Source organism: Cervus elaphus, chromosome 20, assembly GCF_910594005.1.
Source record: "Cervus elaphus chromosome 20, mCerEla1.1, whole genome shotgun sequence".
NCBI lineage: Eukaryota > Metazoa > Chordata > Mammalia > Artiodactyla > Cervidae > Cervus > Cervus elaphus.
Genome location: NC_057834.1, coordinates 26,629,600 through 26,648,259, shown reverse-complemented (window position 1 = coordinate 26,648,259; position 18,660 = coordinate 26,629,600). Strand labels below are relative to the sequence as shown.

The window sequence follows — 18,660 nt, the reverse complement described above, 5'->3', positions numbered from 1 at the left end:
AGCCCAGAGCCAGATGGCTTCACAGGTGAATTGTACCAAACATTTAGAGAAGAGCTGCTGCTGCTAAGTCACTTCAGTCGTGTCTGATCCTGTGTGACCCCAGAGACAGCAGCCCACCAGGCTCCCCCTTCCCTGGGATTCTCCAGGCAAGAACACTGGAGTGGGTTGCCATTTCCTTCTCCAATGCATGAAAGTGAAAAATGAAAGTGAAGTCGCTGTTGTGTCCGACTCTTAGTGACCCCATGGACAGTAGCCTACCAGGCTCCTCCGTCCATGGGATTTTCCAGGCAAGAGTACTGGAGTGGGTCGCCATTGCCTTCTCCAAGAGAAGAGCTAACACCTATCTTGCTCAAACTCTTCCAGAAAACTACAGAGGAAGGAAAACTCCCTAATTCATTCTATGAGGCCACTATCACCCTGATACTAAAACAAGACAAAGATATCATCAAGAAAGAAAACAACAGGCCAATATGAACATAGATGCAAAAATCTTCAACAAAATTCTAGCAAACAGAATCCAACAACAGATTAAAGGGATCATACACCAGGATCAAGTGGGGTCTACCCCAGGTATGCAAAGATTCTTCAATATGCAAATCAATCAAAGTGATACACCATATTAACAAACTGAAAGATAAAAACCATATGATCCTCTCAACAGATGCAGAGAAAGCGTTCAACAAAATTCAACAACCATTTATGATTAAAAAAAAATTCAACTCTATAGATTAGGTCTAGAAGGACTCTATCTCAAAAATAATATTAAGGCCATATATGACAAATGCACAGCAAACATTATTCCCAATGGTGAAAATCTGAAAGCATTTCTTCTAAGATCAGGAACAAGACAAGGGTGCCCTCTCTCATCACTATTTTTCAACATAGTTTTGGAAGTCCTAACCAAGGCAATCAGAGAAGAAAAAGAAATAAAAGGACTATAGATAGCAAAAGAAGTAAAACTCTCATTGTTTGGAGCATACAAAACCCTAAAGATGCCACCAGAAAATTACCAGAGCAAATCAATGAATACATTGAAACTGCAAGATACAAAATTAATTCACACAAATCCCTTGCATTCCTATACAATAACAATGAAAAAAATCAGAAAGAAATTAAGAAAACAATTCCATTCACCGCTGCAATAAAAAGAATAAAATACCTAGGAATAAATCCACCTAAAGAGACAAAATACCTGTAGGCAGAAAACTATAAGACATTGATGAAAGAAGTCAAAGACAACACAAACAGATGGATACATGTTCTTGGACTGGAAGAATCAGTAATGTGACAATGAACTATACAGCCCAAAGCAATCTACAGATTCGATGCAATCTACAGATTCAATTCAATCTCCATCAAATTACCTACGGTATAGTTCACAGAACTTGAACAAAAAATTATACAATTTGCTGTTGTTGCTCAGTTGCTAAGTCACGTCCAACTCTTTGTGACCACATGGACTGCAGCACACCAGGCTTCCCTATCCTTCACCACCTCCCAGAATTTGCTCAAACTCATGTCCATTAAGTTGGTGATGCTGTCCAACCATCTTATCCGTCGTCCCCTTCTCCTCCTGCCTTCAGTCTTCCACAGCATCAGGGTCTTTTCCAATGAGTCAGCTCTTCACATCAGGTGGCCAAACTACTGGAGCTTCAGCTTCAGCATCAGTCTTTCTAATGAATGTTCAAGGTTGATTTACTTTAGGATTGAGTGATTTGATCTCCTTGATGTCCAAGGGAGTCTCAAGAGTCTTCTTCAGCACAACAGTTCGAAAGCATCAATTCTTCCACATTCAGCCTTCTGTACAGTCCAACTGTCACATCCATACATGACTACTGGAAAAACCACAGCGTTGACTATATGGGCCTTTGTTGGCAAAGTGATGTCTCTGCCTTCTAATACGCTGTCTAGGTTTACTATAGCTTTACTTCCAAGGAGCAAACATTTTCTTTTTTGTGTGTGGTTTTATTAAATTTTATTTCTCTAAATTTAAAAGCACAACTTTTAAAACATTTTTTTAATTTCATGACTGCAGTCACCAGGCACAGCGATTTTGGAGCCCAAGAAAATAAAGTCTCTCACTGTTTCCATTTTCCCCCATCTATTTGCCATGAAGTGATGGGACTGGATGCCATGATCTTAGTTTCATGAATGCTGAGTTTTAACCCTGCTTTTTCACTCTTTTCTTTCACCTTCATCAAGAGGCTCTTTAGTTACTTTTTGCCATTTGGGTAGTATCATCTGTATATCTCAGGTTGTTGATATTTCTCCCAGCAATCCTGATTCCAGCTTGTGAGTCATCCAGCCGGCATTTAACATGATATACTCTACATATAAGTTAAATAAATAGGGTGACAATATACAGCCTTGACATACTCCTTTCCCAATTTGGAACCAGTCCGTTGCTCCATGTTCAGTTCTAACTGCTGCTTCTTGTCCTACACATAGGTTTCTCAGAAGCACGTAAGGTGGTCTGGTATTCCTATCTCTTTAAGAATTTTCCACAGTTTGTCATGATCCACAAAGTAAGTCTTTAACATAGTCAATGAAGCAGATGTTTTTCTGGAATTCTCTTGCTTTTTCTATGATCCAGTGGATGTTGGGAATTTGATCTCTGGTTCTGGCTTTTCTAAATCCAGCTTGTACATTTGGAAGTTCTCGGTTTACGTGCTGCTGAAGCCTTCAAAATCCTTCAAGCATTCTGAGCATTACCTTGCTAGCAGGTGAAATGAGTGCAAATGTGCAGTATTTGGACATTCTTGGCCACTGCTCTTCTTTGGGATTGGAATGAAAACTGAGCTTTTCCAGTCTGAGGCCACTGCTGATGTATGGAAACACAAAAGATCCTGAATAGTCAAAGAAATTCTGAGAATGAAAAATGGAGCTGGAGGAATCAACCTTCCTGACTTGAGACTTTACTACAAAGCGACAGTCATCTAGACAGTATGGTACTGGCACAAAAACAGATATACAGGCCAATGGAACAAGACAGAAAGCCTAGAGATAAACCCACGCACCTCTGGGCACCTTATCTTTGACAAAAGAGGCAAGAAAATATAATGGATAAAAGACAGCCTCTTCAATAAGGGAAAAATGGACAGCTACATCTAAAAGAATGAAACGAGAACATTTCCTAACACCATACACATAAATAAAGTCACAATGGATTAAAAACTTAAATGTAAGTCCAGAAACTATAAAACTCTTAGAGGAAAATGTAGGCAGTACACTCTTTGACATAAATCACAGGAAGATCCCCTTTGACCCATCTCCTAGCATAATGGAAATAAAAACAAAAACAAGTGGGACCTAATGAAACTTAAAAGCTTCTGCACAGTAAGGGAAACAATAAACAAGATTAAAAGACAACCCTCAAAAATAACTGCAAATGAAACAACTGACAAAGATTAATTTCCAGAATATATAAGCAGCTCATACAGCTCAATAGCAAGAAAACAAATAGCCCATCAAAAAGTGGGCAGAAGACCTAAACAGAAATTTCTCCAAAAAAAACATACACATGGCAATAAATACATCAAAGGATGCTCAATATCAGTAACTATTTTGAGAAACACAAACCAAAATTACAGTGTGGTATCACCTCACACCAGTCAGAATGGCCATCATAAAAAAATTGACAAACAATAAATGTTGAAGAGGACATGGAGAAAAGGGACCCTCCTGCACTGTTGGTGGGAATGTAAACTGATACAGTCATTATGGAGAACAGTACAAGGTTCCTTAAAAAACTAAAAACAGAACTACCATATGACCCTGCAATCCCACTACTGGGCATATATATATATACCCTGAGAAAACCACAATCCTAAAGGACACATATACCCTAATGTTTACTGCAGCACTATTTACAATACTATTGCCAGGACATAGAAACAACCTAGATGTCTACTGATATATGAATGTATAAGGAAGATCTGGTACATATATAAATACAATGGAATATTACTCAGCCATAAAAAAGAATGAACTTGAGTCAGTTCTAGTGAGGTGGATGAACCTAGAGTCTGTTACACAGAGTGATAGAAGTCAGAAAGAGAAAAACTAATATCACACATTAACAGATATGGATGGAATCTAGAACAATGGTACTGATGGAATGGAGACAGAGACATAGAGAATGGACTTGTGGACTTGTTGACACTGTGGACACAGTGCGGGAGGGAGAGAGTGGGACGAATGGAGGCAAGTAACATCGACATACATGCACTATCACGTGTAAAGTGGATATAGCCAGTAAGAAGCTGCTGTATAACACCGGAAGCCCAGGTGGAGCTCCATGATGACTTAGAGGGCTGGGACTGGGGGAGGGTAGGGAGGCTTAAGTGTAATTACGGCTGATTCTCATTGTTGTATGTTAGAAACCAACACAACATTGTAAAAATTTCAAAAACAAAGAACAACAGCAAAACAGAATCCAATGTGAAAAGCAGGGCACATGGGTTCAAGCCCTGGCAGGGAGAACTAACTTCCCATATGCCAAAGGCAACTAAGTCTGTGCATCCCAACTGCTGAGCCCATGGGTGCCACAACTAGAGTTCATGTGTTGTGACAGAACATCCCACAGGACACAGTGAAGATCCCATATGCTGCAACTAAGACCCAACACAGCCAAATAAATAGATATTAAATATGTATATATATTTGAAGCAGATGTCCCTTCCATAGAGCAGTCTTTCACACCACAATATGTTCACAAATAACACTAAGAAAGGGAATCACATGAATATAATATAGCATTACTACTGATAGAAATGGCCATCATTCTCTTTATTTTTTAAAAAAATTAAGTTATGGTTGATTTACAATATTATATAAGTTTCAGGCGTACAACATAGTGACTCACAATTTTTAAAGTTTATACTCCATTTAGAGTTATTATAAAATATTAGCTATATTCCCCACAGTTACTTCTCAACCTGTTTCATTAGAACCCACCTGTACACGGACTAAGGAGTAAAATCAGATGGTGAGCTCCAAGCAAAGCAGGGGTTCAGATTTGTTGTAGTTATAACACAATAAAGAATCAGACGTGACTGAGCACAGCACGGCAACAGAAGCCAAGACCCGTTAAGAATAGCTGTACACACACACACACACACACACACACACCAACCACTAACCTATAAAAACACTATTTTAAAAATTAGAAGTATAAGAAAAATAAAGAGGTTAAACATCAAATTTAAAAAATACAGATGAAAACTTAGCCAGCTCTATACAGTCCAGAATGTGACAAATTAAAGAATATTTGAGTATTTGAGTCGTATCAGTGAAGCTTCCCCGGTGGTTCAGCAGTAAAGAATTCACCTGTAATGCAGGAGATGCAGGATATGTGGGTTTGATTTTTGGGTCAGGGAAGATCCCCTGGAGGGAGAAATGGCAATCCACTCCAGTATTATTGCTGGGGAAATTCCATGGACAGTGGAGGCTGGCGGGCCACAGTCCGTGGGGTTGCAAAGAGTTGGACATGACTGAGCACGCAGACCCACAATGAAGCTTACTGTTGTTCAGTGGCTCAGTCATGTGTCACTCTTTCGCAACCCCATGGACTGCAGCACGCCAGGTTTCCCTGTCCTTCACCATCTCCCGGAGCTTGCCCAAATTCATGTCCACTGAGTCAGAAATGCCATCAAACCATCTCATGCTCTGGCATCCCCGTCTCCTTCTGCCTTCTATCTTTCCCAGCATCAGGGTCTTTCCCAATCAGTTGTTTCCTCACATCAGGTGGCCAAACTATTGGAGCTTCAGCTTCAGCATCAGTCCTTCCAATGAATATTCAGGACTGATTTCCTTTAGGATTGACTGGTTTGATCTCAGTCCAAGGAACTCTCAAGAGTCTTCTCCAACACCACATTTCAAAAGTATCAATTCTTCCTGCACTCAGTCACTTTTATTGTTCCACTCCCACATCCATACATAACTACTAGAAAAACCATAGCTTTGACTATATAGACCTTTATTGGCAAAGTAATGTTTCTGCTTTTTAATATATTGTCTAGGTTTGTCATATCTTTTCTTCCAAAGAGGAAGCATCTTTTAATTTCATGTCTGTAGTCACTATCTGAAGTAATTTTGTAGCCCAAGAAAATAAAAGAGGTCATTGTTTCCATTGTTGCCCCATCTATTTGCCATGAAGTGATGAGACCAGATGCCATATTAGCTTTCTGAATGTTGACTTCTAAGCCAGCTTTTTCACGCTCCTCTTTTAACTTCATGAAGAGGCTCTTTAGTTCTTCTTTGCTTTCTGCCATAAGAGTGGTGTCATCTGCATATCTGAAGTTATTGATATTTCTCCCGGCAACCTTGATTCTAGCTTGTGAATCATCCAGCATTTTGCATGATGTACTCTGCATGTAAGTTAAATAAGCAGGGTGACGATATACCACCTTGATATACTCCTTTCCCAATTTTGAACCAGTCTGTTGTTCCATGTCTGGTTCTAACTGTCACTTCTTGACCTGCATACAGGTTTCTCAGGAGTAAGGTAAGATGGTCTGATATTTCCATCTCTTTAAGGATTTTCCAGTTTGTTGTGATCCACACAGCTTACTAGTTAACTTACTAGTTAAGCTTGCTCAGTTCAGTTCAGTCGCTCAGTTGTGTCCGACTCTGCGACCCCATGAACTGCAACACACCAGGCCTCCCTGTCCATCACCAACTCCCGGAGTTCACCCAAACCCATGTCCATTGTGTCGGTGATGCCATCCAGCCATCTCATCCTCTGTTGTCCCCTTCTCCTCTTGCCCTCAATCCCTCCCAGCATCACGGTCTTTTCCAATGAGTCACTCTTCACATCAGGTGGTCAAAGTACTGGAATTTCAGCTTCAACATCAGTCCTTCCAATGAACACCCAGGACTGATCTCCTTTACGATGGACTGGTTGGATCTCCTTGCAGTCCAAGGGACTCTCAAGAGTCTTCTCCAACACCACAGTTCAAAAGCATCAATTCTTCGGCACTCAGCTTTCTTTATAGTCCAACTCTCACATCCATACATGACCACTGGAAAAAATCATAGCCTTGACCAGACGGACCTTTGTTGGCAAGGTTATGTCTCTGCTTTTTAATATGCTGTCTAGGTTGGTCATAACCTTAAGCTTACTAGTTAACTATAAAATCTTTCAGTGTTTGGTTTGACTGGTAATCCATGGTGAAATAAATTCAAGAAATAAGAGAAAGCATAGCAGTGAAAAAATAATACTGAGATTAGAGTTACAAGTTACAAATTATGAGACTTCTATATAACCTGGGCAAGTTATTTAATCTTCCAAAGGTCCTTTTCAAAATCACTAGTTAAGTGGAAATTTTGTATTGAAATAATTTTGGACATTCCCTTTGGTCTCTCACCTAACTAGTCCCTTTTTTCCCCCTACCATACTTCTCACACACCTACGTTTAATAACATCCATTAATGTGTTAATTTATTGGTCTTTTCTTTCCATAAAATTTTGATCCTATTGAGGGCAGGGAACACATCTTATTTGTTATATTCTGGTACCTAGCACAATTCCTGGCACAAAGTAGGTACTTCCCAGGTGTGAAGAGAACAGACTTGTGTCGGGGGTATGAGTACAAGGGAAGGGAGAGACAGAAATGAAGCAGGGAGGGGGAAAGAGAAGGAGAGAGAGAAGGAAGAGTAAGAGGAAAATCCTAATACATGTGGGATAGCGCAGGAGAGCTTTGAAAGGTAATAAATGATTGCTTGTCATCTTTGGCTATTTTCCCAGCTTCTGTCAAAGTCAGTCCCATAATTATTCAGGCCTGCTATACGTTAGTTTAGAAAACAGTAACTCACCTTATCGTTAAACAAGATTATAGTTGTTAAGATTATTTTAAGAGTCAAAATATCTCTGAATGACTGACTGCCTTCATTTGGAAGCAGTTTGCTAGTAAGGAACTTAAAAACCCAAGTGACATACTAAACTCTTTTTAGAGGCCTCATAATAGCTTAGTCTTTGCTTTATACATAAGATATCCTCAAAATTAAGAGGGTGAAAAAGTTACCATATAACTGTATTCTAACAAAATTAAATTTCCCTGAATTTTGACAACTGGATTGAGGATAAGAGAATGTCCATGTTCTTAGGTAACACATACTTTTAGTAGTTATGAATAAAGGCGCATGAAATCCACATTAAGCTCCTGAAAGATTCAGAAAAATATACAAATAATATATGAATGAGCACAAATATTTATGATATAGACAAACAGAAAAAAAGAAAGCAAATGAGGAAAAATGTTAACAATTGTGAATCTGGTATTAATCAGATGGACATACTAGTCCTATAACTTTTCTGTAAGTATGAAATATCAAAATATTACAAGAAAGTTAATTGCCACACAGGGCAAGTTAGATAAAGCCATATAAAAGGATACTCACATGGAATTAAACATTCCCATTAGGGCAGTAAAACAAAAGCCAATTGCAAACATGGATTTCATTCGAACCTGTAAGGAGATCAACAAATTGTCACTTCACACTAAAGGAAAACCACTACTAAAGCACATCCCCCAAATTTTGATCTCATATCATTTTTAAAAGGTGCTCCTTGGCAAAAAACTGCCTGTTGTCTAACCTACCCTCCACCCCCAAGGCCTCTTCTCCTTGTCACCTTCTGATGAACTGGAGTGGCCATATGACCTAATTCTGGCCAATGACTGACAAGTACAAGCACTAACCAGAACTTTTAAAAGGGGCAAACTTGGCTAGCATCCCTTTAGGCCTTCTGCCCATACTCCTTGTCTGGAATGAAGAACGTAATTCCTGACAGTAAAGCGACATCAAACAACCAAACGAACATAAGCTAAGGAAGGCTAACTGGAGTCTTTAATGACACTACTGTGCTGCCACACCAGCCTGGGACTACCAACCTCTACCTCTTGATCAAATGAAAAAAACGATTACATGTTCAAGCATATAAGGTGTTTTGTTTCATGTAGCTAGCTACTTCCTTAATTACATGTGCCATGAAAGTATAAATAAACAAAAGATCATAAAGACATGACTAACAGTTTATCAGAAATTTTTTCTCTGCTTTCTGCAGTTTTCAAATTTGGTCTCTTGAGCGTGGAATAACTGTGACAACAGAAAAGCTATTTTCAAAAAAATACACTTCTAAATTATAATCTTTCTTAAAAAGAATTTCAAGGGGCTTCCCTGGTGGCCCAGTAGTTAAGAATCCACCTTGCAAGGCCGGGGATGCAGTTCAATCCCCAGGCGGGGAATTAAGAGATCACACGCCATGGAGCAACTAAGCCTGCATGCAACAACTAGAGTCCGTGAATTGCAATGGAAAGATCCCATGTGATGCAACTAAGACCTGAGAGCCAAATAAATGAACAAATAAATAAATATTTTTTTAAAAAAAGAGTTTTAAGAAACAGAAGGTAAAATAATATAGCAAAGGTCTCTCAGTAAGCAAAAGGTAACTGTTGCACAGTTTAGGTGTCTTGTGTTGAACATACAGAAATTAGGAAGAAAAATTAGTCAAGCCATTAAATTTGCCTACCTATGCCTCAGAAAGACATGCTTAAACAAACTCTACTCTTTATAAATAATGAGTAAATGGCTAATAAAATCACTTTTCCTTACACTTTATGATATGTCTGACCTTCAGAATAAAAGGCCTCTTAAAGAATAAAGGCCATCTACGATGTTCCAACTCTTATGATAGGATTACCAGGTCACCATAAGCCAAAGATTCAGTAATAACATAAGAAAGAAAAAGAAAATAAGTGACTCCATTTGAAAACATAAGGGAGAAGCTAAAAAAAAACTGTGAAAATGACAAAATTATGACCTCAAGACACCCTTAAAAAAAAAAAAAAGCTACTCATATTACCAACATGAAGCTTCAGCCCTGCAGCACATTTTCACTTCTATTTGGTCTAGGAAAACCCATTATATTATTTATAGCATGCATAACTATAAATTTCTGAAAAGGTAAGTGCAATGTACTTGATGCAAATCATGGTCTTCTGCTGAAAACCATGTGGTTTATCCTGAAGTTATATTTAGGACTCTTACCATTGACAGATCTCTGTTGTTATTCTTCAGTTTCTCTTCTTGCCGCTCTGCAAGGAATTAATGAACGGGTTAATATACACAGCACTGAGCAAGAAGCAGATGTTAAACCGTCACTGACTGGTGAGTACAGTGTTTCTGTCTCAGTTATCACCTAATAAGATAAGCTGAACACTTGGAATACTATACGCTTTGTACTAACAGAAAAGTCAAATGCAGGAGAGCACTAAAATAGTTCACTTTAAATAAATAAAAATCTTTAAAGTTTAATTTTAAAAATTACCTCTGGTATTAAGTGTTTCAACTCTGCACATTAAGATATAATCTTATTATTACATCAATGGGAGGTATAATCATAACGACTATACTTTTTCAAATATTAATTACCCATCTCAAGTTTCTTTTCCCCTTTTTCAGTTTAAGAGAGCATAGCATCAAAAAATTAAAAGCCAATTAAGATAAAGTTAAGGTTCAGCTTGTTTCATCTTACAATCAAATGAAGCTAAAAATAAGCATACTTTCATATTTAAGTCACTTGGAAAGCTAGGAAATTTGACATATATTTCAAGAAAATTTGGAGAAGGAAACGGCAACCCACTTCAGTATTCTTGCCTAGAAAATCCCATGGACGGAGGAGCTTTGGAGCAGGCTACTGTCCATGGGGTCACAAAGAGTAGGGCACGACTGAGTGACTTCCCCTTTCCCTTCAAGAAAATTGTTATATACACCAAACCTAAACTGCTAAAGAAGTTTCAGCTACACATTAATGCTCTTATTTACTGTATCCCATGAATAGTGTTGCTGTTGTTCAGTTGCTAAATTGTGTACCATTCTTTGCGATCCCATGAACTGCAACACACCAGGTTTCCCTGTCCTCCACTATCTCCTGGACTTTGCTCAAATTCATGTTCATTGAGTTAGTGATGTCATCCAACATCACATCATTCTGTCATCCCCTCCTCCTCCTGCCGTCAATCTTTCCCCAAATCAGGGTCTTTTCCAATGAGTCAGCTCTTCGCATCAGGTGGCCAAACTACTGGTGTTTCAGCTTAAGCATCAGTCTTTCTAATGAATGATCAGGGCTGATATCCCATAGTATTGACTGGTTTGAATTCCTTTCTGTCCAAGGGACTCTCAAGAGTCTTCTCTTGACAATCACCACAATTTGAAAGCATCAATGCTTCAGCACTCAGCCTTCTTCATGGTCCAACTCTCATGTCCAAGCATGACCACTGGAAAAACCATAGCTTTGACTATATGGACCTCTGTCAGCAATGTGATGTCTCTGCTTTTCAATATATGGCCTAGGTTTGTCATAGCTTTTCTTCCAAGAAAGAAGTGTTTTTTTAAATTTCATGGCTGCAGTCACCATCTACAGTGATTTTGGAGCCCAAGAAAAGAATCTGTCACTGTTTCCATTGTCTCCCCATCAATTTGTCATAAAGTGATGGGAATGGCTTGGAGAATTGTGAGCATTACCTTACTAGCGTGTGAGATGAGTGCAATTGTGCGGTAGTTTCAGCATTCTTTGGGATTGCCTTTCTTAGGGACTGGAATGAAAACTGGCCTTTTCCAGTCCTGTGGCTACTGCTGAGTTTTCAGAATTTGCTGGCATACTGAGTGCAGCACTTTCACAGCATCATCTTTCAGGATTTGAAATAGCTCGACTGGAATTCCATCACCTCCACTAGCTTTCTTCATAGTGATGCTTTCTTTTTTTTTTCTTCATTTATTTTTATTAGTTGAAGGCTAATTACTTCACAACATTGCAGTGGGTCCTGTCATACATTGACATGAATCAGCCACGGATTTACATGTATTCCCCATCCCGATCCCCCCTCCCACCTCCCTCTCCACCCGACCCCTCTGGGTCTTCCCAGTGCACCAGGCCTGAGCACTTGTCTCATGCATTCAGCCTGGGCTGGTGATCTGTTTCACCATAGATAATATACATGTTTCGATGCTGTTCTCTCGAAACATCCCACCCTCGCCTTCTCCCACAGAGTCCAAAAGTCTGTTCTGTACATCTGTGTCTCTTTTTCTGTTTTGCATATAGGGTATCATTACCATCTTTCTAAATCCCATATATATGTGTTAGTATGCTGTAATGGTCTTTATCTTTCTGGCTTACTTCACTCTGTATAATGGGCTCCAGTTTCATCCATCTCATTAGAACTGATTCAAATGTATTCTTTTTAATGGCTGAGTAATATTCCATGGTGTATATGTACCACAGCTTCCTTATCCATTCGTCTGCTGATGGGCATCTAGGTTGCTTCCATGTCCTGGCTATTATAAACAGTGCTGCGATGAACATTGGGGTGCACGTGTCTCTTTCAGACCTGGTTTCCTCAGTGTGTATGCCCAGAAGTGGGATTGCTGGGTCATATGGCAGTTCTATTTCCAATTTTTTAAGGAATCTCCACACTGTTTTCCATAGTGGCTGTACTAGTTTGCATTCCCACCAACAGTGTAAGAGGGTTCCCTTTTCTCCACACCCTCTCCAGCATTTATTGCCTGTAGACTTTTGGATAGCAGCCATTCTGACTGGCGTGTAATGGTACCTCATTGAGGTTTTGATTTGCGTTTCTCTGATAATGAGTGATGTTGGGCATCTTTTCATGTGTTTGTTAGCCATCTGTATGTCTTCTTTGGAGAAATGTCTGTTTAGATCTTTGGCCCATTTTTTTGATTGGGTCATTTATTTTTCTGGAATTGAGCTTCAGGAGTTGCTTGTATATTTCTGAGATTAAACCTTTGCCTGTTTCTTCGTTTGCTATTATTTTCTCCCAATCTGAGGGCTGTCTTTCCACCTTGCTTATAGTTTCCTTTGTTGTGCTAAAACTTTTAAGTTTCATTAGGTCCCATTTGTTTATTTTTGCTTTTATTTCCAATATTCTGGGAGGTGGGTCATAGAGGATCCTGCTGTGATTTATGTCGGAGAGTGTTTTGCCTATGTTTTCCTCTGGGAGTTTTATAGTTTCTGGTTTTACATTTAGATCTTTAATCCATTTTGAGTTTATTTTTGTGTATGGTGTTAGAAAGTGTTCTAGTTTCATTCTTTTACAAGTGGTTGACCAGTTTTCCCAGCACCCATAGTGATGCTTTCTAAGGCCCATTTGACTTCACATTCCAGGATGTCTGGCTCTAGGTGAGTGATCACACCATCATGATTATCTGGGTCGTGAAGATCTTTTTTGTACAGTTCTTCTGTGTATTTTTGCCACCTCTTCTTAATATCTTCTGCTTCTGTTAGGTCCATACCATTTCTGTCCTTCATTGAGCCCATTTTTGCATGAAATGTCCCCTTAGTATCTCTTAATTTTCTTGAAGAGATCTCTAGTCTTTCCCATTCTGTTGTTTTCCTCTATTTCTTTGCACTGATCGCTGAAGAAGGCTTTTTTTTTTTTATCTCTCCTTGCTATTCTTTGGAACTCTGCATTCCGATGGGAATATCTTTCCTTTTCTTCTTTGCTTTTCTCTTCTCTTTGTTTCACAGCTATTTGTAAGGCCTCCTCAGACAACCATTTTGCCTTTTTGCATTTCTTTTCCATGGGGATTGTCTTGATCCCTGTCTCCTGTACAGTGTCACCAACCTCCGTCCATAGTTCATCAGGCTCTCTGTCTATCAGATCTAGTCCCTTAAATCTATTTCTCACTTCCACTGTATAGTCATAAGGGATTTGATTTAGGTCATACCTGAATGGTCTAGTGGTTTTCCCTACTTTCTTCAATTTAAGTCTGAATTTGGCAATAAGGAGTTCATGATCTGAGCCACAGTCAGTTCCCGGTCTTGTTTTTGCTGACTGTACAGAGCTTCTCCATCTTTGGCTGCAAAGAATATAATTAATCTGATTTCGGTGTTGACCATCAGGTGATGTCCATGTGTAGAGTCTTCTCTTGTGTTGTTGGAAGAGGGTGCTTGCTATGACCAGTGCATTCTCTTGGCAAAATTCTATTAGATGTACAAGCTGGTTTTAGAAAAGGCAGAGGAACCAGAGATCAAATTGCCAATAACCGCTGGATCATCGAAAAAGCAAGAGAGTTCCAGAAAAACATCTATTTCTGCTTTATTGACTATGCCAAAGCCTTCAACTGTGTGGATCACAATAAACTGTGGAAAATTCTGAAGGAGATGGTAATACCAGACCACCTGACCTGCCTCTTGAGAAACCTGTATGCAGGTCAGGAAGCAACAGTTAGAACTGGACATGGAACAACAGACTAGCTCCAAATAGGAAAAGGAGTACGTCAAGGCTGTATATTGTCACCTTGCTTATTTAACTTATATGCAGAGTACATCATGAGAAATGCTGGGCTGGAAGAAGCACAAGCTGTAATCAAGATTGCTGGGAGAAATATCAATAACCTCAGATATGCAGATGACACCATGGCAGAAAGTGAAGAGGAACTAAAGAGCCTCTTGATGAAAGTGAAAGAGGAGAGTGAAAAAGTTGGCTTAAAGCTTAACATTCAGAAAACTAAGATCATGGCATCTGGTCCCAGCACTTCATGGCAAATAAATGGGAAGACAGTGGAAACAGTCAGACTTTATTTTTTGGGGCTCCAAAATCACTGCTGATGGTGACTGCAGCCATGAAATTAAAAGATGCTTACTCCTTGGAAGAAAAGTTATGACAAACCTAGATAGCATATTAAAAAGCAGAGACATCACTTTGCCAACAAAGGTCCATCTGGTCAAGGCTATGGTTTTTCCAGTGGTCATGTATGGATGTCAGAGTTGGACTGTGAAGGAAGCTGAGCACCGAAGAACTGACGCTTTTGAACTGTGGTGTTGGAGAAGGCTCTTGAAAGTCCCTTGGACAGCAAGGAGATCCAACCAGTCCATCCTGAAGGAGATAAGTTCTGTGTGTTCATTGGAAGGACTGATGCTGAAGCTGAAAGTCCAATATTTTGGCCACCTCATGCGAAGAGTTGACTCGTTGGAAAAGACCCTGATGCTGGCAGGGATTGTGGGCAGGAGGAGAAAGGGACGACAGAGGATGAGATGGCTAGATGGCATCACCGACTCGATGGGCATGAGTTTGAGTAAACTCCGGGAGTTGGTCACGGACAGGGAGGCCTGGCGTGCTGTGATTCATGGGGTCACAAAGAGTCGGACATGACTGAGCGACTGAACTGAACTGATGGGACCGGATGCCATGATCTTAGTTTTCTGAATGTAGAGTTTTAATCCTGCTTTTTCACTCCCCTCTTTCACCTCCATCAAGAGGCTCTTTAGTTCCTCTTTGTTTCCCGCCATTTGGGTATTATCATCTGCATATCTGAGGTCGTTGATATCTCTTCCAGCAATCTTGATTTCAGGTTGTGAGTCATCCAGCCTGGCACATCGCAGGATGTACTCTGCATATAAGTTAAATAAGCAGGGTGACAAAAATAGACGGTCTTGATGTGCTCCTTTCCCCATTTTGAACTAGTCTGTTGTTCCATGTTCAGTTCTAACTATTGCTTCTTGTCCTGAATATAGATTTCTCAACAGACAGGTATGGTGGTCTGGTATTCCCATCTCTTGAAGAATTTTCCACAGTTTGTCGTGATCCACACAGTAAATGTCTTTAATGTAGTCAGTGAAGCAGAAGTAGATGTTTTCCTGGAATTCTCTTGCTTTTTCTATGATCCAATGGATGTTGGCAATATGATCGCTGGTTCCTCTGCCTTTTCTAAATCCAGCTTGTACATATAGGAGTTCTCGGTTCATGTACTGCTGAAGCGTACCTTGAAGGATTTGTGAGCATTATCTGGCTAGCATGTGAAATGAGAGCAATTGAATGGTAGCTTGAACATTCTTTAGTACTGCCCTTCTTTGGGACTGGAATAAAAACTGAATTTTTCTAGTCCTGTGGCCACTGCTGAGTTTTCCATCAACATAATGGACTTTATTGCTGTACCTATGAAGAAACTGAGGTCCAGCTAAGAAGTGACTTCTCAGAGCTCACACAGGCATTTTACGGCAAAGCCAGTATTAGAATCCAAGTTTCCCTACCTCCAATCCAATGATTTCTATATATACTATGCTACTGCTTTCTTTCATCATGTAGTTTTATCACCAGGATTAAAGAAATACTTATTGATTACTTACTACATTCCAAGCACTTTTTGGGGTACTAGGGATAAAAGAATGATCAAAAGACACACCAATTCATACCCTCACAAGAATATTATGAAATTAAAATATAAACAACCCTCTATAAAATAAAAAACATACAATTGGAATATATTAAAATGCTGTGAAGGCTGGCAAGTTCAGGCAGGTAAAAGAAAGGAAGGAAGAAAAACAGGCCTACAGGAACTGCAGACTGGACTGCAGTTTTCAAACAAAGCATGGGTGAGATGAATACATGACTCCTCATCTTAAACAGTTCCTACCCAGTTTGTTCTCCATGGAGGAAAGGATACAGGCAGGAAGGAGTTGAAGGTGAAGATATATGGAAGAAAATGAACAAAAAGGGACGGAGCTAAAGGTGTATCTCCAGGGCTAGATCTCCTTTTCTACTGAACAGCTCTCTAACATAAGACATTTTAAAACTGGGGTAAGAGATGACTAGAAGTTAAACAGGCAAAGAACAAGTAGAAGTGGAAAAGGACTGCCACTGAGACATGAAAAGAAAGGTGTAGAAAGCATCTATGCTAGAAACCTGCACATCTTTGACTTCCTACTCTATTTTCAAACACCCAGTTCTATTAATTATACCCCATAAATACTTATGAAATCTACCGCCTCCCCTCCTCCTTACTATCACTTCCTTAGTTAGGGCTTCCAACATCTCTTACCTATGTTACTTTCAAACCTCCTAACAGACCTCACTGTCTCCAAACTTGTCTCCTCAAATTCACATTCCACATAAACGCATATCAGATCTACCGAAAAGGCAGCCTGAACAAGATCATGACACTAGCCAGCTTAAAATCCTTCCATGGCTTTTTATCCCTGTAAGATCATGTTTATCTCCTTCTCTTTTTTTGGTGGTGCCATGCAGCATGTGAGATCTTAGTTTCCTGACCGGGGATCAAACCCTTACCTCCTGCAGTGAAGTGCAGAGTCCAGAGGAACTGGACCAAAAGAGAAGTCCTAAGACGATGTTTCAGTATCACTTGCAAGTCCTGTATCTGGCTCCTATTTACGTCTGAAGCCACAGTTCTGACCACTCCCATAAAGTTTTATGTTCTTACATCACCAAAGTTCCTTTATATATGATGATTTTCTCTTGATTCAGCATCTTTGTACATAAAGTTTCTTTTACCTTGGGTGACCAATTGTCCCAGCTTTCCTAGACTGTTCCAGTTGTAGCTCTGAAAATCTCGCATCCCAAGAAACTCCTTGGGCTAAACAAATTGGAATGATTGGCTACCTTACTTATACCTAGACTATTTCATCCTATCCCATCAAACCCTTTCCTGGCTAGCCTATAACTCAACTTTTAAGCCTCAGCTCTTATTAACCTCCTTTGGAAAATCTTAAGCAATCCCTTAAGCAATATTATTCTAAAGAACTTTCTACAATTATAAAAATATCTTATATCTGTGCTATCAATACAGCTACATATAGCTACTGAGCAATGAAATATGACCAGTGTGATTGAGGAACTAAAATTTCAACTTTATTTAATTTCAATTAATTTAAAATCTAAACAGTCAAAGGTAGCTAGAGGGTGCAGAATTGGACAATACAGTCTTAGACACTGGATTAGAATTTTTTATTCAGTAAAACCTAGAAGTAAGACTCAGACTCAATACTCTGTCCACCTAATGTGAAGAGCCGACTCACTGGAAAAGACCTTGATGCTGGAAAAGACTGAAGGCAGGAGGAGAAGGGGACAACAGAGGACGAGATGGTTGGATGGTATCACTGACTCAATGGGTCAGTGAGTCATGAGTTTGAGCAAGCTCTGGGAGATGGTGAACAACAGGGAAGCCTGGAGTGCTGCAGTCCATGGAGTTGCAGAGTTGGACACAACTGAGCAACTGAATAACAACAAAGACTCAGAACCCTTCACTTTAACAAGTATCTCAAGCAAAACTGATATGGGTGGCCTAGAGACCATGTATGAGAAATACTATACAGAAAGAACTGTAGGATACAAGCCAAAGTTAGGTGCAGGCAAAAACTAAATGCTAGGAAGCACTGCATACCAGAAGAGAGAAAGGTACTATAAATTCATAGTGAGCCCAGTGTCTGGCTTATCCCAGGGCTTGCTCTGTTTGCAGGAATTGCTTTAACACAGTTCTTGCCTTCCTGTTACCAGTTAGTTCAGCTTTTCCTGAGTTCTTGATCACATATACCCTTAAATTCCTCATTACTTGAGATAGCTTACTATAGCCAAAGAGCTAAATAAAATACATCAAAAGTAGTTTATCTTCTATGAGAGGGAAACATAAAATAACCAAAATATCTGATCTTGAAATTAAGAACGAAAAATACAGTCTTCAGACAGCTCAGTTTCAAATTAATGGCTCTAAGACCACAATCTAAAAGTGTCACCTAAGTGATATCAATGACATTTTGATTCTCTGGAACACTGAATTTGCTGACCTTTCCCCTCTTACTAAGAACTCCCTTCTTCCAAAGCAGCAATATCACTCTTTATAGTCCCCTCA

At 39.5% G+C, this 18,660-nt stretch overlaps 1 protein-coding gene across 1 annotated transcript in view; it reads right to left on the bottom strand.

Annotated features, from left to right (window-relative positions):
• The window catches only part of TMCO1 (transmembrane and coiled-coil domains 1), a 68,638-nt gene that overhangs the window by 33,249 nt on the left and 16,729 nt on the right, over positions 1-18,660 (bottom strand). Inside the window, exons 4-5 of the mRNA XM_043877788.1 lie at positions 10,048-10,094; positions 8,401-8,468 (exon numbers count right to left, since the gene is read on the bottom strand). Coding sequence (XP_043733723.1) covers positions 8,401-8,468; positions 10,048-10,094 — 115 coding nt within the window. The remainder of the gene's footprint in view (positions 1-8,400; positions 8,469-10,047; positions 10,095-18,660) is intronic.